The sequence below is a fragment of the Nicotiana attenuata genome, chromosome 1, assembly GCF_001879085.1.
Source record: "Nicotiana attenuata strain UT chromosome 1, NIATTr2, whole genome shotgun sequence".
NCBI lineage: Eukaryota > Viridiplantae > Streptophyta > Magnoliopsida > Solanales > Solanaceae > Nicotiana > Nicotiana attenuata.
In genome coordinates this window covers 34,703,083-34,725,957 of record NC_031989.1, presented here as the reverse complement: position 1 = coordinate 34,725,957, position 22,875 = coordinate 34,703,083, and the positions used below count along the sequence as shown (strand labels likewise).

General features: G+C 39.0%; 1 protein-coding gene across 4 annotated transcripts in view; it reads left to right on the top strand.

Annotated features, from left to right (window-relative positions):
* LOC109224428 overlaps positions 1,422–22,875 on the top strand; it is a 23,707-nt gene continuing 2,253 nt past the window's right edge. The window contains exons 1-14 of one of the 4 annotated variants that reach the window (XM_019389015.1): positions 1,422–1,622; positions 2,951–3,102; positions 11,875–12,026; positions 12,110–12,170; positions 12,271–13,780; positions 13,874–13,905; positions 15,495–15,627; positions 15,897–15,994; positions 16,302–16,346; positions 16,874–16,979; positions 17,668–17,794; positions 18,560–18,675; positions 19,022–19,098; positions 20,680–20,814. In XM_019389015.1, coding sequence (XP_019244560.1) covers positions 11,881–12,026; positions 12,110–12,170; positions 12,271–13,780; positions 13,874–13,905; positions 15,495–15,627; positions 15,897–15,994; positions 16,302–16,346; positions 16,874–16,979; positions 17,668–17,794; positions 18,560–18,675; positions 19,022–19,098; positions 20,680–20,814 — 2,586 coding nt within the window. In that variant the 5' untranslated portion in view covers positions 1,422–1,622; positions 2,951–3,102; positions 11,875–11,880. Of the gene's footprint in view, positions 1,623–2,950; positions 3,103–11,704; positions 11,777–11,874; positions 12,027–12,109; positions 12,196–12,270; positions 13,781–13,873; positions 13,906–15,494; positions 15,628–15,896; positions 15,995–16,301; positions 16,347–16,873; positions 16,980–17,667; positions 17,795–18,559; positions 18,676–19,021; positions 19,099–20,679; positions 20,815–22,875 lie in introns of those variants that run through there. The other 3 variants (XM_019389010.1, XM_019389016.1, XM_019389008.1) reach the window with 3 other exon arrangements.

The following is a 22,875-nucleotide window of genomic DNA, read 5'->3' as shown; positions in this document are numbered from 1 at the left end:
AATACAGCAGAGCGAATACATGCGCGTACAGCTGGACTGCCCTGATTTTAGGCGCTTTTTGCTGTTGTATTCATGAATACATGCGCGTACAACTGGACTACCCTAATTTTTAGGCGCTTTTTGCTGCTGTATTCATGAATACAATAGCGCGAATACAACGAATACACTACCGTAACAATTGAATAATAGCTATAGAAAGTAGTTATATATGTTAGCGATAGGAAGCTAATAGCCACTAAACAATAGTGGTTTATGAAAAGTTCTCACAAAATTCCCTCCTCTAAATTTGTTGGTTAACGAGAATGGATTAGAACCAACTTTAATTGTATTTGATAATGTCGTGGCGAAATAATACTATGCTGATTAACAGATTAGAGGCTAATTATTTTGTTGTATAATTTGATGCTCTAGCCATAACTCTATTCTGTTCATATTTTTATCAGAACATAATAGATGAAGCGAATAGTTACGTTGTTTAATCATTAAAATTCTTCAACACCATTTGTAGAAAAAGACTATTATGAAGCTAGGAAATAGTTAGAGGGCAATGACCTATGACATTTTTCTCAAAAAAAGAACAGAACTAATTGTGTCAAAAGCACTTATAGAATAAACTAATTACAAATAGATCACCAAGAGAAACCTTATTTTATCATATGTTAAAGTTTGTTGATAACGTGAAAAGTATTTACGCTAACTTATATCCTTTATTAAATTAGTTGCCCGGAGATGCAAGAAGTTAAAACCCATGACCAGCCAAAGTCATTCATCTTTTGCTTTCTCGTGATTCCACACCTACTCACATTTTAAAAAGTACAGATCTCAAAAGCACATTTCTCTTTACTGGTGAAATAATTTAATGCATTTCTTTTTGTTCTCGGTAATCGTCTTTGTAGTGGTTATATGGCAATGATACCCCATGAGCCATTTTCTAGGAAAAAATTATCACACCCTATTATTTATATCAAACTTATGAACACATGATTTACTTTATCGGTCGAATTTAGTTTGGTTTTGATTTTAACAAAATATATATATATATATATATATATATATATATATATATATATATATATATATATATATATATATATATGTGTGTGTGTGTGTATTATTCTCATACAAAATAGTTTTCTTTTGCTAAGTACAACAATCTATTTCAAGTAAAAAATGATCTATTTTAATTTTGGTCGAGTTCTTAAATTATTTATCATTTAAATTATAATCGATATATCTTTGTTAATTATAGATTTCTCGAAGAATAGTTGGTTGATAGTGTTAGGTTCAAAATGTAGTTGCCGATTAACCATGATCACCCCTAGTTATAAAGCAATAGTGGAAGAGAATGTGAGATTGCTCAAGGGTACATGTGTCTTTCTACGAATGAAGTCAACTTGAACACTCATTAAACAATCAGTGGCCGCTTTTGCTCCTGCTGGAAAGTGAAAAGTAGAACACCTTTTTTCCTTCTCAGCGCCAGCCATAGCGCCGTACATTCAGCTCGTACACATAACATACTTAATCCCATTATTCATCCACTTAACTTCACTTCAGCTTTTGGGATAACAAAATTCAAATGAGGCTCTTCGTCTAATAATTTTGCGTGGTAATATCACTATCAGGTAAAGGAAGTGCTTCTCTATCAATTCGATTTTATTGAGTAAACATCAAATTATGAAGCTCAAAATTGGATTCTCTGTTAGCTGTCTTCTTATTTTGATGCCCGTGTTTGTTCTTTCCAATACTTCTACTGCTGCACCGCATTGTTCATTTCAGCTATTTCGACATGCTCTTCTACACGTTTTGTGTATCATCCTGTTGCTTTCAGTTATTGTGATTGATGGAAACTTAAGTTCTTTCTTAGGTTAGAAAAAGAACTGTTTCTGAAATGTCAGTTTATAGTCTCATTTTTTGAAGTTAGCTTTAGTTATATATAAAAAAATACAACAACAACAACTGCGTCTCACTGGCTCAGTCCCAAACAAGTTGCGGTCGGTTATATGAATCTTCACTAACCACATTACACAATTTAAACTCATCTCGTGCCAATATCATGCAAATACAAATAAAAAAGTATGTAATGTGAGGATTCATCATGAAATTGCCATGTTATATGCTGGCTGCGAACCTACCGCAACCCTCCTCCTTTATCCGGGCTTGGGACCGGCAATGTGAGCAATCTCACGGGCGGAATTATATCAGAAATGCCTCTCTTATTTTTTATCGCTTAGATTTTAGCCCTTAGTATATATAACTTAATAATTTAAAGCAAAATAAGTGCAATCCCAAGCACCCAAGGGTGTGGCCTAGGGTCAATGAAGAGGGTTAAGAACCATTAGGTCTCAGGTTCAAATTCCAGCGGGGCAAAAACATTAGGTGATTTATTCTCATTTGTCTAAACTTTGGTGGACAGCGTTACCTGGTATCCGTTGCTAGTGGGAGGTAGCCGATATCCCGTAGAATTAGTTGAGCTACGCCTAAGCTGACCCGAATATCACAATTATATAAAAAAAGAAGTGCAATCCCACGAAGGATTCATATAACAACCCCAACACATTTGGGATTGAGTAGTAGTAGATTGACTGTTTTTTTTTTTTTGGTAACCATATAAATATTACCATTGACAAACAAATACTTACACTTAAAGAACACTTGACCTCGCAAACATACAAAGATCAAGCCTCCAACAGACAGGCAGAAAGACTAATTACATTTGCAACTGCTCTATAAAGTTCCTACATCTATGAGCTTTCTGTGATGAACTAATTGTGTCTACTCTAGCTAGAATCTCTCTTTTTATCTGTATAACTATTCCTGCCGCCTGTACATGTGTCCCTTTAAACAATTTTCAGTTCCTCGCCTTCCAAGTGTGATAAACCATTGCTCCCCATGTTGCTGCAACCATCTCTCTTTGAAATTTCTTCCATTTCTTCTTTTTGATGCACTGCAGTACTGTCTTCAGACTTCCTAGTGGCAGTTGCGATCCTGTCCATTGCTCCACCCCTTGTTTGACTTCCTGGAACCATGGGCATCCACTAAACAAGTGATCAGCTGACTCAGTAACTTGATTATCACAGAGACAACAAGTCGACTCTTCTACTGGTATATTCAACTTTCCCAATCTTTCTCTAGTGAGCAGTCTATTTTGAACAGCTAGCCACATGATGAATCTATGCTTAGGCTGTGCCACAGGAGTCCAAATTAATTCAGCATTAGCCAACTTTGGGTGGTCATTCCTTAGTTTCATGTAACTCCTATTAATAGAATAGTCTCCTGTTGATGTGAGTCTATATCTACCATGTATGTACCAATTCTGCATTTTATCAGCTAGCCCTTTTATCTTTCTCCAGTACCAGCTGCTATTTGCAGGTGCTTTGTGCCTCCAGATGTCCTCACCATTCTTTAAGTATACACCATGTACCCATTTTATCCACAATGAATCTTTGTTTACTACCAATTGCCATACCATTTTTCCAACTGCAGCCATGTTCCAAATTCTACATTCTTTGATATTTAAGCCTCCATTCTTCTTAGAGCAACATACTTTATCCATGCAACTAAGGACACTTTCTTCTTATTTTCTGAGCCACCCCATAAGTACTCTCTACACTTTCTATCTACCTCCTTCAACACACTTTGAAGAAGAATAAATACAGATCCCCAAAAGTTGTATATAGAGAAGAAAACTGAGTTTATTATCTGTAATCTCCCAGCATAGGAGATTTGTTTTATATATGTCAATTTGATCCTATTAGTGATCTTATCTATCAGCTGCTGGCATTCCAATTTACTCCACTTTCTTGAGGATAGTGGCAAGCCCAGATATCTAATTGGGAACTCTCCCATTGTGAATCCAGTTCTCTCTAGTAGCTGCTCCTTAACTTCTTCTGTCACCCCAGCTAAAAATATACTGGACTTATCCATATTAGCTATCAAACCTGAAGTCTCACTAAAATGTTGCAATGCCTCTAGTACTCAGGCAACACACTCATTGTCTTCAAGGTTCTGTGATTCCATTACTAAAACGAATAGTAATGGTGAGGCAGGATCACCTTGTCTCAATCCCCTCTTTCCTTCAAAGAAGCCATGGCTCTCCCCATTTACTTTCACTGAGAACATTGTTGTAGTAACACATTTCATCATCCAGTTTGTGAACTTATCAGGGAATCCAAATCCTCTCATTGCATCCTCCAGGAATGACCATTCTACCATATCATATGCCTTTCTCAAGTCAATCTTCATTAAGCATCTAGGCGATGTTCTCCTATTGTAATGCCTCAACAAATCATGACATATTAACACATTATGCACCATCGACCTTCCTTGTACAAAAGCAGCTTGGTTCTCTGCCACTAAGTGTGCTACAACAGCCTTTAGTCTACTACAAATCATCTTAGAGATGCATTTATAGAGTACATTGCAACATGATATTGGCCTATATTGGCTTGCAAACTCTGGATTATCAACTTTAGGAATAAGTGCAATAATGGTTGCATTCAGTTGCTTCAATAGCCTTCCATTCTCAAAGAACTCCAGTATAGCTTCAGTGACTTCCTCTCCAAGAATAGACCATGTAGCTTTAAAAAACCACTTTCATATCCATCTGGCCCAAGGCTCTTGTTGCTATCTATGCTAAACATTGCTTTCTTGACATCCTTCCTATTGAAAGGTCCGATTAACTCAACCTGTTGTGGTTTGGACAGTAAAGGTCCATTCTGAATTATGCTGGTACATAACCTCACTCTTGAGTTCCCCCTAGTTCCCAATAGATCAGTGTAAAAATTCACAAACATATTAGCTATAACAGTTGGATCATTCTCCCAGATACCCTGTCCATCCTTAAGTTGTGTAGTAGCTTGCTGTAACCTTTTGTGTTTTATGACAGAATGGAAATATTTAGTGTTTTCATCCCCCAATCTCAACCATGTAGCCTTGCTCTTCTGCTGCAAATACACCTCAGCCATATAGGATGATTGTCTAAACTTAGTATACAAAGTGGCCTCTTCCAGTTGTAACTCTCTATTAGTGGGATCTCTCTGTAGTCTTTCCTAAACCTCTTTAAGTTTTACCCTGTCCACATTTGCCTCAGTCACAATGTTACTAAAGTAGTCTGTATTTAACTTCTTTAAAATCTTCTTGAGCATCTTGAGTCTTCTGACAATCTTAAACATCTTGCATCCTTCTACTTGAACTTCCCACCCTGTCTTAACTAAATCAGTAAATTGAGGATGTTGAGCCCAAACATTACTATAGATGAATTGCTTTCTCATCCCCATTCTCCTATCCTCCAATGTCACCATGGCTGGACAATGATCACTAATGCCTTTTGGCAAGAACCTTGCTTTGCAAGCTGGCATTACATCCAACCATGTGTTGTTGATGAATATCCAATCTAGTTTTGAAAAAATTCTCTGATCATTGTTCTTATCATTCCAAGTATAGTGATTCCATGAATGAGGAAACTCTATTAATTCACAATCCTCAATGCATGTGTGAAAATCTACTGCATCAGCCCAAGTAACTGGGTTCCCTCCAATTCTGTCTTCTGCTCTCAACACTGAGTTAAAATCTCCCAACACCATCCATGGCTTCTTACAACTAGAATGGTGTTAGTTTCATTGTGTAAATAGTAGTAGATAACCCTAATCCTATATGTATTAGGAGTAGGACATGTATTGTATATATATAGGGCTCAGGTGTATCATTGTCTTAATTAATCAATAATATTTTCTCCCGTGCTTTCTCACATGGTATCAGAGCATCAGTGAGAAATTGTCGCTGTGCATCATTCCAGCGGCCATCGGGAAGAAAGACCTCGTTACCGTGCAATTTTCCGGCGACTAAAGAGGCTGTCCGTAACAAAACATCACTTTTCGTCAGTGTTGTGCAAAAACCAACACCACCACGAAGTAGATCGGCCTCCGGCGACCAACCCATTAAAATATCTCCGTCAGAAGACCCTCCACGTGCCGCCACGCACCGCCGGAAGAAATTTTCCGGCGAAGCTCCGATCCCACGCACCGGCGCGTGGCCCCTTTTCCGGCCACTTTTTCGCGAAACTTCTTCAGGACAGATTTCTCTACTCACAATTCCGAGCCTACCCATCTAGTTCAAATCAAATTCCGACCACTTTGAGTTTTTTTTTTCGGCGAGCTACAGTGATTTTTCCGGCGTGAACAGTGATCCCAGTAATTTCCTGCTTTTTCCGGCACGATATTATAATGGAATTCGTACCTGAAGCCTTTAACGCACAATCGGTTGGATTAAATGCAATGAATCCAACTCAGATGGTTTCTTTACCGGATTATATTGAGTTCCTTCAGTACAAAGCACGTAAACACACATCTTCAGGATTAACCTCCGTTGTTCCAACAAATAGTAGCATGACCGGTGTCTCCCAATCTTCACCTTCCGAGTCTTGGGTCATTGATTCAGGTGCATCTGATCATATTTCTGGTAACAAATCTCTTTTCACTAGTATCTCATATTCTGAATCTCTTCCAACAGTCACAATGGCCAATGGGTCTCAAGCCATGGCAACTGCAATAGGTCAAGCAAGTCCACTTCCTTCCTTACCTTTAGACTCAGTTCTTTATGTTCCTGGTAGTCCTTTTAATCTCATAGCCGTTAGTCGCTTAGCCAAATCACTTAAATCTGTTGTTCTATTTCTTGATGACCTTGTTTTTATACAGGAATGCAGTACAGGGCGGATCATTGGTACCGGACGTGAATCAGATGGACTTTATTACCTTATCCTTGCAAAATCACATGGACTCGCATCTTGTCTTCCTCCAATAACTTCTCTCGTTACTGATTCACCAGATTTATTACATAAACGGTTAGGACATCCCAGTTTGTCAAAACTTCAGAAAATGGTACCTGGCTTATCTCACTTGTCCACTCGAGAGTGTGAGTCGTGTCAGCTCGGTAAGCATACCCGCTCCCATTTCCCCCGTCGTCTTGACAATCGAGCAGAGTCACCTTTTACTTTAGTCCATTCGGATGTTTGGGGTCCTAGTCGGGTTAGCTCTACCTTAGGATTCCGCTACTTTGTCAGTTTCATTGATGATTATTCCAGGTGCACTTGGATATTTTTGATGAAAAACCGATCAGAGTTGTTTTCTATTTTCCAGACCTTCCATGCTGAAATTCAAAATCAATTTGGGGTTTCTATCCGCACATTTCGTAGTGATAATGCCCTAGAGTATTTGTCTTCCCCGTTTCAGCAATTTATGAACTCCCATGGGATTATTCATCAAACATCTTGTCCGTACACATCCCAACAAAATGGGGTAGCTAAAAGAAAGAATAGACATCTTATTGAAACTGCTCGTACCCTACTCATACAATCTCATGTTCCGCTGCGTTTTTGGGGGGATGCAGTTCTTACATCTTGTTATCTTATTAATCGTATGCCATCTACATCTATCCAAAATCAAGTTCCATTCTCTGTCCTGTTTCCCCACTTACCTTTGTTCTCTCTTCCACCCCGTGTCTTTGGGAGTACGTGTTTTGTTCATTGACCTTACTCCAGGAAAAGATAAGTTAGCTCCCCGTGTCTTAGTTCATATTTTGGGTTACTGCGGAACGAAAAGGGTATCGATGTTATTCTCCTGGACCTTAATCCGGTTTCTTATGGTTGTGATGTTACTTCTTGGTTTTGAAACCCATCATTATTCACAGGTCCAGTTAATTCACTAAGTTTATTTCTGAGATGCTACTTGTTCTTCTTTTGGGGATTCAGTCCCTATCTCCATTTCATCTTCCTCATGCTCACGCCTACAGTTCCAGTCCAGTGCACCACCTATAGTCCGATTCACCACTGAGTCCATTGCCCCACCTAGTTCCAGTTCCACCAACTCTAGCTCAGTGCACCACCATAGTTCAGTTCCACCACTCTAGCTCCAGTGCACACCTAGTAGAGTTGAACCTTTCACAGCTCACCACTCCTGGACTTATCATCGTCGTCCGCCCCCAGCATCAGGCCCAGCTGATTCAGGTCCGTTTGCACCTGACCCTGTAATTACTGGGACTTGTTCCTCTTAATAACCGATTGCATACCGAAAAGGTATCGGTCACGTTAATCCTAATCCTATTATATCGGTTTAAGTTCCATGGTCTCTCATCATCCCTTGTTGCCTTTGTGTCTCTTGTCCTCTGTTTCCATTTCCTAAGTCTAAGGTGAAGCACTGTCTCATCCCGGATGCGACAGGCTATTGATTGAGAGATTTCTGCTTTACATCGAGTGTAACTTGGGAGTGTTCCTCTTCCTTGGTAAATCGACTGTTTGGTTGTCGTTGGGTTGTAGCAGTCCAAGTTGGTCCCAGATGGCCGGTGATCGACTTAAGGCTCGTTCTTGTTGCCAAAGGATATATCAGATATTTGGACTTATTACAAGTGATACTTTCTCTCCCGTGGCTAAAATTGCATCAGTCCGCCTTTTTCTATCCATTTGGCTGCTGTTCGCCATTGGCTCTCTATCAGTTTGGACATTAAGAATGTTTTTCTTCCACGGTGACTCTGGGATTGAGGTTTATATGGAGCAACACCTGGTTTTGTTTGCTCAGGGGTTAGTGGCTTGTTGTCGGTTTGCGCCGATCGCCTCTAAGGGTCATTTAAAGTAGTCTCCTCGAGAGTTGGTTTGTAAGTTCACACAGTTATTCAGGAGTTTTGGCAGTGACTCGTAGTGAAACTGATACTTGTAATTTTATCGGACATCTTCTGCTTCAGATTTCTGATTTTTCTGGTCGTTTTTTGCGATATTATTATTCCGCCATATGATCAGAGGAGGTATTAGTATTTAAAGCACATTCTTTCAGATTTCGACTAAGGATCTGGGCAGATTACAGTATTTTCTGGGTTTATGAGGTCGCTTCAGTCCTAGCCGGGTATTGATGATCTTCAAAACGGAGTTTGTTAGATATCTTTGAGACATGAATGACAAGGTTGCTAGACTGTTGACATTCCGATGGATCGATTTCTAACTTCTGCCAGCAGGGGGAGCTTAGCCCGTCCTGAGATATAAGGCGGTTGGTTGGTAAATTAAATTTACGCTCAGTGACTACTTGAATTTCCTTCCTGTGAGTGGTGTGGTGAGTCAGTTTATGGATTTCCATGTGATAGTCACTGCGGATCTGTTGTTCGCATTCTTCGGTATATAAAATCAGCTCCAGGCAAAGGCTTATTGTTTGAAGATCGAGGTCATGAGCAGATCGTTGGATACTCAGATGCTGATTGGGCAGGATCACCTTCTAATAGACATTCTACGTCTGGATATTGTGTCTTAGTAGGAGGAAATTTGGTGTCTTGGAAGAGCAAGAAACAGAATGTGGTTGCTCGGTCTAGTGCAGAAGCAGAATATCGAGCAATGGCTATGGCCACGTGTGAGCTAATTTGGATCAAACAGTTGCTCAAGGAGCTAAAATTTGGTGAGATTAGTCTGATGGGACTTGTGTGTGATAATCAAGCTGCTCTTCATATTGCGTCAAATCCAGTGTTCCATGAGAGAACAAAACACATCGAGATTGACTGTCACTTTGTTAGAGAAAAGATACTCTCGGGAGATATTGCTACAAAATTTGTAAAGTCAAATGATCAGCTTGCTGATATTTTCACCAAGTCCCTCACTGGTCCTCGTATTAGTTATATATGTAACAAGCTCGGTACATATGATTTATATGCACCAGCTTGAGGGGGAGTGTTAGTTTCATTGTGTAAATAGTAGTAGATAACCCTAATCCCATATGTATTAGGAGTAGGACATGTATTGTGTATATATAGGGCTCAGTGTATCATTGTCTTAATTAATCAATAATATTTTCTCCCGTGCTTTCTCACACATGGTAATCCACCAGGCTACTCCACAGCTCTCTCCTCTTCTTTAGTGTTAAAAGCATATACAAATGTCACCACAAATGTCATTTGTAATGGTATATATATTACCTCACACGTGATACTCTGGGCAGTTTTGCAAACAACAGACACATTATAATAGTCTGGTCTCCATGTCACCACTATCCTCCCATTGTAATGTTCCTCTAAGTTTGTAACATTTCTCCATCCACCAAACATTTTTTCTATAACCATATCTATTTTATTCTTTTTGATCTTAGTTTCCAGTAGACCAATCAATCCAGCCTGTTCACTATTGCAAAGGAGTTTCACCTCCTTTTGCTTATTTGGGGCATTTAAGCCCCTGACGTTCCAGCTTAGTATCTTAACCATTCCCAATGTGGGATATGGTCCTCTTATCCACATTTACCACCTGACTATTCCTTCTCCAGTTATCCTTTCCTCCTCCTTGTGCCTCATGTTCCAGCACTTGAAAGGAATTCACATTATTTCCCTGCTTTGTCACTTGTTGATGCTGTTGGCTTCTTCCTGATCTTTGTGGTGTCACCCACACTGTCTCTTACCTGCTTCTTGGTTGGTGAACCTTGTGTTGGTTTACTCTTTTGTGGAACAAGGTTGCTGCTATCTGTTATAACTATACTTGCATTTCCCTGCTGCTTTTGTTCTTTCTGACCTGCTATAGCTTGCCCCATAGCCTGCACTTGTACCCCCTCAGGTGCTGTTTTATTCTTCTCCACTGGACCCTCCTGTTTCTCTGTGTTCCTTTTCTTCCTGCACATATCTGTTGCATGACCATATTTATGACAACGGGTGCATAGCGTTCGTTTCCAATCATAGGACACCTTCTGCTCAATTAACATCCCCCTTTCATTAACAAACCTCACATATTCTGGTAAGTTGGCCCCCATTTCAACCTCAACTAACATCCTCGCAAAGTTAAGTCCATTCTTCTTCTCAGTATTATGATCCACCATCATTGGCCTCCCTACCAAACTCCCTATTTTGCTCAAAGCCTTAGGACTCCAGTACTTAAAATCTAGTCCTGGAAACCTAATCCATATAGGAACTGTATTTAGTTCATCTCTTGTAAACTCCATTTCCAGCTCCCATGCTTTCACAATGAACGGCTTATTGTCAAAATGATAGATTTCTCCTTGGATAGCATCATTCTTCCCTACAATTGTATCAAATCTTACTAAGATTATCCCATTCTTAAGCATAGCAATTTTATTAATTCCATGGTTAGCCCATAGCCTTTGTATGAAGCCCTTGATTACTTCAAATGGAGGATGAGCCCCCAAAACATAACATACAATTGCATTTTTCCAATACTCTATCTCTGAGCTGATATCTCCCATTTCAATTTCAACCACAGGAGACTCACCTTTCATTTTGGGAGCCACATACTCTAATTTGAACCCTGCATTTGACACTTTAGCAATGTCAAAATTATCCCAGGCTGATTTCCTCGACTGCAATTGAGATACTTCCTCTTCCACCTGTTCTGCCCATGACTTCCTGCCACAGTTGATTGCCTCTTTGTGCTTGCTAGTTGATGCAGTCCCTACTACCTCAGCCCAAATCTGTTGGGCTTGTTGCATTGTTACATTGAATTGAGGGGGAATTGGCTCGTCAACTGGTACTTTCTTCGCCTTCTGAGTTTGTGAGCTTAGTTCCTTGCCTAATTCCACATTTCCGGCCCTTTCCTTCTCTAGGATCTCAGATCGATAGTCGATCGGACTCGGAGTTGATGCTTCAACTGGTACTAGGTTTCCTTTCCTTCCTCGTTGCGTTGCCGCCTGTGATGCCTTAGATTCCTGAGCCATTAGAGCTTTCTGAGAAGGGATGCGCTCCCTCTTCCCCATGGACGGCGCAGTTTAGTTAACGTACGCCCAGAGAGAAGCAGCCATTCGAGAAAGCTGTGGTATACTTTGTTTTTTATTTTGTGAATCTTGTAGATTGACTGGTTGATACTATGTTTATGGAATTTTGGTCCTTTATATATTAGTGATCTCTTGACAGGAAAATATGGGTGCAAGCACATTACCAGATGCATTATTTGGATCTATTCAATATTATCCTAGCATTTCTTCGTGCAGACATCATGACCCTATTCAACTTTTTACTGTTAAGTCACTTTCCACGATCAATAGAAGGACTTCTGGTGGGAAAAGGTGTGACATTCATTCCAGTATACACAAAGTTTGAAATTTTTTTGATGCAAGAAAGGTTAAATGTGATAATCTTATTATTTCAGAAAAGTTCTATTCGCGGATGCCTGGCTCTGCAAACCAAGACATGTCATTTTCTCGAGCATGGTTTACATTTCTACGCCTTCTACAAGTATCTTTGATATCTTGTTATTTAACTGAGTTATGGTGCTGGTGATTACTACTACTGAAACTTCATTGTTACTAGGATGACTCAGCTGAAGCTCTCACAGATTTCCTTGATGATGGGGATGGTAATTCGTTAGGGAGTAGCAAGGTAATAGGGGTTGATGACAATGAACTGTTGGCAACTAGAAAAGCTCTCTCTGATGCTCGCGCCAGAAACAAAGCCATTGTAAAGGAAAGAGATCAATTGCTTGAAAAGTTAGCTCGGTCTGAGGCTAAACAGAAGGAGTATTTGTCAACTGTAATGCGCGATAAGGATTTGTCCATATCAGAACTTGAGGCGGCGGAAGCTCTATTTAACAATAAGCTAGAAGAGTCTTTAGAGGAGAAATTTAGCTTAGAATCTAAGTTGGTCTTGGCAAAACAAGATGCTGTTGAACTTGCAGTTCAGGTTGAGAAGCTTGCGGAGATTGCTTTTCAGCAGGCAACTTCTCACATACTTGAAGATGCACAATTACGAGTTTCAGCTGCCGAAGCTTCTGCAGCAGAGGCATCTTTTCAAATTGAAGAACGAATAAGGAGTGCCTCTGAAGGGGCCATAACCTCTGTTCTGCAACAGTCTAAGGATGCCATAGAAAAGGCTTTGGCTGTAGCTGAATCAGCTGGTGACCATACAACAAAAATGGCTGCATTTGTTGATAACATGGGTCCGGTTGATGAGATCATATCAGTTCAGTCCCAGAATATTAAGTTAAGCAACACTGTGAATGACTTGGAGTCTCAATTACTGGTTTATAGAAATGACATTGACAGATTGAAATTAGAGGTAAAGCAAGCGCGTAAAGAAGCAAAAGCATACGAACTCCGTGCAAATGATGTAGAGAAATTATTGCTCGAGTTTCAGGAGTCAAGTAGAAAAGCAGCTCTCCAACAGAAGGAGGAAATAAAATCATCATTAGAGAAAATGAGAAAAGATGCTACCGAGAAAAGGAAGGCAGCATCAACGGCGTTTAAGCTTGAGATCGAGCGAATGAAGGCTGCGATTGAAGCAGCAAGAGAAACAGCACGTTCACAAGATGGGGCATATATGCGAAGATGTGAAGCACTGCAGAGAACTTTAAGAGCAGGTGAAGCTGCTTCGAAAATGTGGAGGCAAAGAGCAGAAATGGCTGAGAATCTGTTACTAAAGAAAAGTTCTTCAGAAGAAGGGGATGAGGAAGCTATTTATTCTGTTAATGGTGGAAGAATAGACCTTCTTATGGATGACGATTCACAGAAATGGAAACTTTTAACTGATGGTCCTCGCAGGCCAACTCCTGAGTGGATGGCGCGGAGGATAAGATCTCTCCGTCCCAGGTTTCCACCTAGGAAGACTCATGTATCTGAGGCCATGGCAGCAGGATATAAAACTTTGGACTTACCAAAAGCTGATGAAGTATGGTCTATTGCCCAAGAAAAGCTAAAGGAAGGAGATGTGCTAGTTGAGCATGTGATTGAGAAAGAAGTTATTGAAAAGAAGAGGAAGGCTTTGGAACGTGCTCTTCAACGGAAGACAGTTAAATGGAAGAGAACTCCAGAAGAAACAAAACCAGGTACCACTATTCATGTCAAAGATCTTACTTTAGTTCACTCGGGAAGCTTGTTCTCAAATGCTTAATTGTGTATAATCGACTTTTTGCATGCAGAATCAGGGACTGGTACTGGACGAGAGATTGTGGTCAGTATATACCAGCTTCTATTTTGATTTTGTGTTTGAATCAGTTTTTGGCTTGCATCAACTTATAATTGGTCTGACTGTTAAGTGTAAGCTTAGTTGTGACTTGAATGAATATTGCATTTTATTTCTCTCCAACTCTTTTTCATACGTTAAGAAACATATGACTGCTCCATTAATAACTTCGTCTGTTCAAAAGCCACTGCTAAAGAACAACAACAACAACAACAAACCCAGTATGTTCCCAACAGGTGGGGTCTGGGGAGGGTAGTCTGTACGCAGACCTTACCCCTACCTAATGCAGGTAGAGAGGCTGTTTCCAATAGACCCTCGGCTCAGGAAGGGTAAGAAGAAGAAGAGGAAAGCAAGGAAGGGTAAGACCATCTTTGAAAACTAGCTGACACACCGGTTTGACTTATGCAGATTTTTCATTTAAAAATTGTTTCCATCCAGCAAGAGCTTTTGTATAAACAGATCACAGAAAGAGGCCTTGCTTCTAAAGTATTAAATATTAGTTGTTGCGGGAAAGGTGATGTGAGTCATATATCATATCTCATACTGAGAAGTGTACAGAGTTCTTGCAAGTATTTTTAGTGGAACGCTAGATTTGAGCCTGACTTGGACCGAGTAGAAGAAATAGAAGAATCATTAGTGAAGAAAGCATACACCTAGATGGGCAGATGGATAGACCTCCTAAGACCCTGCTATCTTGGAGTCTTGTGCATTGGGTTTCTGCAAGAGTAGGAAATTACCACTTCAGCTGCGCATGTTATTTCATTTCTACTTTCTACAGAAATCTAAAATGATAATCAAGATGATTGGTAGATCGGAGAGTTAACTATAGGTTCCTACTGCCTCCTGATGTTCAGTTGCTGCAATCAGTGCTTGACATTAGCTGGAAGCTCAGTTACTACCTACTATTGGGTTAGTGCAGAAGAATACATATTTAGAGGTGGAAATCAAAATTGCAGCGAACTGGTAGTTTTACCATATTTATTACATCCTCTGTTTAACTATGATGTCCACCTTTCCTTTTTTACTTCCTTCTGTAATACCGTATACTATCATAAGAAAAAAGATAAGCATATTTTACTGTCTCAAAATTTTTTATCGGACCACGTTTACTCTTCACAAAAGAACTTTTCTAATTCTATTCTCGATTAAAAAACAAAAAGTATTATGCACCTACATGTTTCCCCTAGAGTAAATAATTCACTTTTAACATTAACCTAAGTCAAACTAAGATGTTCCAGTTTGGGAGGAGGATGTTATATATTTTGTGTTTTAACTGTCATTGTTGTTGTTGTTGTTGTTGTCCTCACTATTACTATAACCATCAGTATCACCGACCAGCACTACCACCGCCACCATCTTCATCATCTAATGGATTGAAATTCACTCCGAGGCTTTCAAAAACTTATATGAAGCTCTTGTTACAACCACTTTTTATCTGAAATTCTCATCCTCTTCCAGGGTCTTCACACAGGACACCTGCATTACGTCATTATCATTATCATTATCAATGCCTATACTTCTTTTACACGCAGTCTCCTTTATTCTTAGTAGCTATAAAGCTCTCTTTGATTTTGAAGTTCCAAGGTTTCAATTGGGAAAGCTGGAGAAAACAGTGGTATCTTGAGCTTGCTAATAAGGCTGCTGATTTGTCCCGCAGCGGTATCACAGCAGTTTGGTTTCCACCACCAACAGAATCAGTTGCTCCTCAAGGTTGACCTCTTTGATCAATTTAGATTTAGAAGCCAAATGGGAACTGCTAACAATAACATTTGTTTCTTGATTTATATTATTTTGTAGATGATTGTTTTTATTTCATTATCGTTATTTGTTTCAGAGGAGTTGTTATAATTGAACAGTTCATTATATGTTGGGGTGAAAAGATGTCCCTTAACCTCCTGAATTATCTACCTTTTATTCAATGATTTGGTTAAATAAGATTTACAGTATCACTTGCATTGTAAATAACAGGACTATTGCAGGTTACATGCCTTCTGACCTTTACAACTTGAATACTGCTTATGGTTCTGTGGAAGAGCTTAGAAGCTGCATAGAAGAGATGCACAACCAAGATCTTCTGGTTGGTATCTAATTGGTGATTTGACTTGCTGTTCTTGGCATTTGTAGTTTTATAGTTTGCATTCACACAGTTACCATGATCCTTTAATTGAGCATTACATGTCTTTTGCCATGTATTCTTTTGCATGAAATGAAAATCTTTGTGCAGTTATGTTTATCCTTTTTAACCAGTAATTTATGTCTGCTGCTAGTGCAATGGATTTACTAACATCAAATGAGTAATTTCTGAATTATGTAAAGGTTACTAAGCTGCTTATGGGCATAGAACAACGTGGTTTGTCTTTTAGCTGTTCTGCTTGTGTTTGCAGGCTTTGGGAGATGTTGTGTTGAACCATCGATGTGCTCATAAACAGGTAATCATTTTCTAAACTGCTGCCCTTGTTTCTTAATATGTCATAAGAATGTTAGCTTCGTCTTGCTTGGAAATAAAATGTTCATGTAGGAAAACCTTTTAGCTCTAGAAGCAAGTATGAGTTGTTTGCAAGTCATATACTTCAAACACTATTTCGTTGTGCTTGCTGGCAATGGTTTATTAAAATATCATTTTACATGGCATAGTTAAGTTGGTCCAAGTTCTGGAGTGTATATAGAAAGAAACAATCATCATGGTATTTGATTTATCTGTTAACTCTTATGTTCCATAATTGCCTATGTCTCTCCCCGTATGAAAGACCATATTCTTCTAAGTTAGCATTGCCATCTGTACCCAATGTTTCATGGATGTGTATAGTTCCTATGCTCCTTAAGATTGTACATTTTGTATAAACCTTGTAGAGACTGCTTTGGAGTAAATCAAGGCAAACTAGTCCAATAGGTTTGCTGACCCTTTTAACTCTTACTGATGCTGCAAGTGTTGATAAATGCTCTCACCTGATTGTAGAGTCCAAATGGTGTCTGGAACATTTTCGGAGGCAAGCTTGCGTGGGGACGTGAAGCAATTGTTTGTGATGATCCAAACTTTCAAGGCCGTGGAAATCCTTCAAGTGGTATAAATTCTCTCCATGAAGCAAATGGGATATGTTTGTAAATGTCCTGTCCATTATTGCCAGATGGAAGAGGTTTATCAGCACATTAAGATATTGGAGAGCTCCTATCATGTGGTGCAGTCTTGGTTAATTTTTTAATTTAATGGAAATGACTGTTGTCACTGGTGCTCTTTTAGATTCATCTTTGCACCTCTAAGCTTCTGATTTCAGTCTTTGAAATTTGCCCAAGTTTTCTATTCAATTGATCAACATGCTATTTTACTGTAACATGTCTTTGTCCAGTCTTTGATTAAAGCAATTACCAAATCTAATATTCTTGCACTGTAAAATCTTTTCATTGTATTTTCTTATCTGAGAGCACCAATACGTTTATGCTTATGCTCAGATTTGTATATGTTTCTGCAAGACAGTAGGGTATGCTTGGGACTATGTAGCATGTGGTGAAGGTGAGGAATCATCTGGAGATAGTCCAGTTTTGGTGCATAACTTTGTTGAGTTTCCAGAATAGCTGAAATCTTACCTTATTAATGAAAAAAGTTTCCAGAATAGCCTCTAAAAGTGTTGTTCTTCTTCTTCACCTGTATATTAGATTTTGATGAGCTTCACAGACTGATGAGAAGAGATTATAAGTATTTCCTCTTACAGGATTTTTCTAGTTACCCCTTCTTTGTGTGCCTTTGAAGTGTAGGTGATATATTTCATGCTGCACCAAACATTGATCATTCCCAGGAATTTGTACGACAAGATGTAAAGGAGTGGCTAAATTGGCTGCGAAATGACATCGGTTTTGATGGGTGGCGCCTTGACTTTGTGAGGTGAAGCCGTAACTCTTCTTGGTTTACTACTTTTGAACTTACTACTTCTGTCTTCCATTTCTAGAAACAAGTCCAGTTTTTTGTAAAACGTTGATTTGCATTCTTCATATTGGTTAGAAAACTTGAAAATCAAGAGGAGAAACAGAACTCTCTTGTTGCAATATGTGGTTATACTGCATTACCTGCTTGTTTTATTGATACTAGTTTTTCCTTTCCTGAAGTTTGTTAGGGGTAGCTGTTCAAGTCTTCTCTATCTCTGTTTGTCTGTCTGTCTGTTCTGTCTCTCCTTTCAATGGACGTTGGAAGCTAAATGAAGATAAGGTGGAAACTTCTAGTCACGTATTTGATTCTGCTAGAGCTATATGTCTACATTCTTCATGCCATGTTTGCATTAGTGGACTGAATATATCTTCCATAGAAAAGAATTTTTGGAAACAACGATCATATTTCAGACATCAGACCTCTCATGGAGCTGTATTTCATCTTCATTTTGATCTCCATGTTATGTTATTATCCTTTAGGTATAGTCTAAGAACTATGTTGTGGTCCAGAATGAAAAAAATGCAAGGACGACTTTGAATGAGATGTTAGGAGGGATATCAACGTGGCACTGTCATGTAATACATTCCTGGAGTTTTTAACTTCAATTTGAGTCGATACTCTATGATATTTGGAAAGTGGCTGATCTATTCAGTCCTATGAATCTTTCTGCTCGGTAGGATACCTTTGTCATTTGTAGTAATACGGGCTCTTTCTTGTCTGCAGGGGCTTTTCAGGGGGATATGTGAAAGAATATATAGAAGCATCAAATCCCGCATTTTCTATTGGCGAGTATTGGGATAGTCTGGCTTATGAAGGTGGAAATTTGTGTTACAACCAAGGTGAGCAATTTTCATTTGTAGCTGTAGATTTGACTAATTGGTTTCAGCTTGGGATTGTCAAAGGAAAAAAAAGTTTGACAAGTGTTGTGCATGAAGCTAGGTTATGACAACTCATTTGGTCATTTTATGCAAATTCTTGTAACTGGGTATTTCTGAGATCTGTTCGAGCAAATAACAAAAGGTGGTCTGGCTCCAACTGTCTGTGCTAACCAGGGTCATTTCTCGGTTCAGCTTTGAAACTGATTAGGTGTCAATATCCTTAAACATTGAGGACATACAGCTTTAAATTTCTATATCATGCTTCCATAATGTAGAAAATTCATTTGTGTTATTCTGATGCATCCAGATGCCCATCGCCAGCGCATAGTTAACTGGATCAATGCTACTGGTGGGAGCTCTTCAGCATTTGATGTCACGACAAAGGTAGTTCCGTTAGAGCATCTTTTATTTGTAGGGTTTCCTCTTTTCCCTCATATGAAAGCATCTCAATTATTTGGAAATGATATGCATGCCAGTCCTTCATGCTCTTATGCCTCTGTTCTTGAATGAAGTAGAGCAAGTAGTATGACACGTGGTTTTGGATGAGTATCAGAATGGCTATGTATAGGTTAGAGATGATTGATTTCGTGCAGGTTTATTCTGTAGTTTCATACCCTTGACCCACTGGCGGGACAACTGGACAAGGCTTATTTTACTTTACACAATCTTTTCAAGGCCAATGAAATCGAAGGAGTAAAATAGAATGAGTATTTACCAAGATAGATGTTGAGGAGAAACAACACTACAGTTCGTCGATTGTCTTTCAATGTTAATAACCACACCTTCGCTGCTTTTATGTAACTAAATTAGTAATGATTCTTTTGGGCGGCAAATTCAAATTTTGTAAACTGCGAGAAATCAACCACTTCGATTGGACTTTAAACTTTTAAGAAACAGTGGAATCGATAAGGAGATCTGTTGTACAGTTAGCTTGTTGGCATGTTAACATTTTAAGGCTCTGTCTGAAAAGCCTTGACTAACTCTGGTTCGTATATGTGTGTGACGATGAAGCTGTTAACGATAGAATCTAGGAGCCATATGTCTGTCGGATGAGAGGAATAGGGGGATAAGAAGCTATTTGATGCCAACCTTGTAATTGGACTGAGTGGCTCATCAAAGTCTATATCCTTATTGCTGGTTGTAGCCTTTGCTTACCACACGAGCATTATGGAAAACACAAGTAATGTCACACTCGTTGTCTTTTAGCTTTTTCAAACCATACGTGACCTTCTAAAGATAAATTATCAATCCCCTATTTTAAGGACATCCGAGTTAATTCCATGTTTTTCCACCTTTTTTTCTTTTTGATAAGGCATACTATGTCCATTTTCCCCTTATCCCACTTCACGCCACTCCATAATTTCTGACTAACATTTGCATCTTCAATTTGGTTTGTCCTTTAAGCATATATTCTTGCCTAATTTGATGCCCAACAAATGGTATTTTGTTATAATTTGTTCCTATATGTTGATTGCTTATGTCAAATTACAAACATACGATACATTAAGCAAAATTTTCTCTTATTTCATGTACAATAACTGTACTTTGCTTAAATTTCGTTCTCGTTCTAATTATTGATTGCATGTGAGTAAATTATTTTGACACGTCAATTGCATGACGTACTAAAACCAAGGCTACTGTCTGAAATGAATCTAGTCTCTAATCCAATTTGGGATTTCGTATGAATCAAACATGGGAGTGTGGTGTGTGGAGACGTAATCCTGCTCTTGGTATTACTAGTCCTGAGAGACATAATCTCACTCTTGGTCCCTTTAGTAGTCCTGGGAGATTATAGTCTCACGTAATCTCTTCCTGAATAAAGCACCCTTTAACAATTCATGCCATGTCATCTATAGGTTAATATCTTCGCCTCCTTATTTAGATTTATATTGCTTCTTCATGTTAGTGTAGAAAGGACACAATGATAGATTTTCAGCTTGTTGGTGAATGATATTTTTCTGGCAGGGTATACTGCATTCTGCTTTACATAATCAATATTGGAGGTTAATTGATCCTCAAGGCAAACCAACAGGAGTGATGGGATGGTGGCCCTCACGTGCTGTCACATTTTTGGAGAATCATGATACTGGATCCACACAGGTCTCTCTTTCTTGCTAACAAACGCACACATACACACACAGATTTACATGTCCACTTGTGCTCTCTCACTCATTCAGTGAGACAGATGGCCAACGTAAATGCATTACATGGAGGTAAACTATGTTTCATTCGCCGTCATTTAATTTAGTTCAGAGCTTTTGGTTCGAATTATCCTTTAAGTTTGGCCAAAAGATTAAGTGGGTCCCTCTGTACGCCCTCCCAATTTCAAACACTTGACAAGTTCGGTCCCATATTAGGTAGTCGTCACTTTCGGACAAAAAGATAGGTATGCAAGCAGCACATGACTGCACTCTGCTTCTTGCCCTTTGGCTCCTTTTTCCATTTTTGCTTGCAGAATACGAAATAGAATGGGCATTTTATGCAGCTTCTCCCCCCAGGCTCTCTCACTGTGAAATCAGACAAAACCCAGTTTTTCCAACAGCTAATCAATTTCCAGTAGCTGGTATCTTGAGGGATGTAGCAGAAAAGAGTTCAGGATAGCCATAAGTGGGATCTCCATCGAAGAGCAACCTAAGAACTCGTAGCAGAGATCGTGGAAGTTCCAAGCCAGCCTTCTCATACAAGTGAATTAATAGAGTTAACCTAAGCTAATCTTTCACAATCCTCCAGAATATGAGCACTTCTGTTTCTGGAGAAGACCAACTTCTTGCCATGAGATCTTTGGTTAAATGACCTTTGAAACCATGCTAGGTTCAAGACTGACCCAAGGAACTAAATACATAAATGAAATTGTCCAAGTTTGAAACTTTAGATAATAGTTTCAAGCGGAACTAATACTAGTCCTTGTTCTTCATCCTTCATTAGCACCCTCTGATTGCTGCAATTAACTGAGCAGGCAGTATGTAAATAGAAAGAGCTGAAAGGTATTGACAGGAAGTCCTTGGAAACCGAAAGCTCTGAATTTGCTTTCAAACAGTAAATCAAGCCTTACGAAGCCTGATTCTACCATGTCATCATGTATGGATCCACCTTCATGTGTCAACAACTCCGACCTGAACATTTCCCTCTTAGATTTAGCCTCAGAAAAAGACTTCCAAAACCTTGGGCTTTCCCACTTCCCAGAGGCATATGTAATGGTTTTTACTGGGAAAAAGGAGTGATGAACACGAGAGAGAGAATTTCTCCTGGCGGAAAGGAGAACATTCACCTGAGGTGCACATGACAGTTCTGTTAAAGCTTGACAGAATGTTAACTTCTGGAGAAAAGAACTACTCCCTCCATTTCAATTTGTTTGAACCTATTTGACTGGGCACGTAGTTTAAGGAAAAAGAGAATACTTTTAAAACTTGTGGTCTAAAACAATCCATACATGCTATAAATCATGTTATTAAGGGTAAAAGGGAAATTTTAAAGTTTGATTGTTTCCAAATTTAGAAGGGGCTCATTCTTTTTAAACCGACTAAAAAGGAAATAGGTTCGTTCTTCTTGAAGCAGAGGGAGTAAATCTTTGCAGATGGAGATGTTATTTTGTTAACTATAATTTTAGAGGGAACCACTCGATCTTTTGGCCAAATTGAGGAAAGTTTTCGGAAAAAAATTGTAAGTTCAGTGTCACCTAAAATCTTGGGGTAATCCAAAAATATATTCTGTTAATATAGTTTTAGCTTTTCATTTTGGATTCCATTGGTAATGAGGATTCGGAATATCACATATTGATTAATCAAAGAGAGATTCAACAACGAAAGGGAAGATCGATTAAGATCTCCATATGCAGCTTTACATCTGCATTTGTCCTTAGAAGTTAAATAAACAGAGTAGTTCAGGCATGAGATTCAGCTTTCCTTTGAGAGATTTGGAATTTCGAACTTTAAGTTCACAAGTGAAAGTGTTTAGTCTACGGGATCACATACCAAAACAGAGCTTGGTGTGAGGATCTGTTGAGCATGGCTCTGAGATGGTACTCAGGCTAACCAAGACGTTTATTAAGCAATGTGCTAGCCAACATTTATGCTGAGCTAGTTAGAGTCTTGTATCTTGGTCTCAATCATTTGATACTCGTCACGATATCTAAATCTGAGTTATTTATTCCCCTTCCCCCCC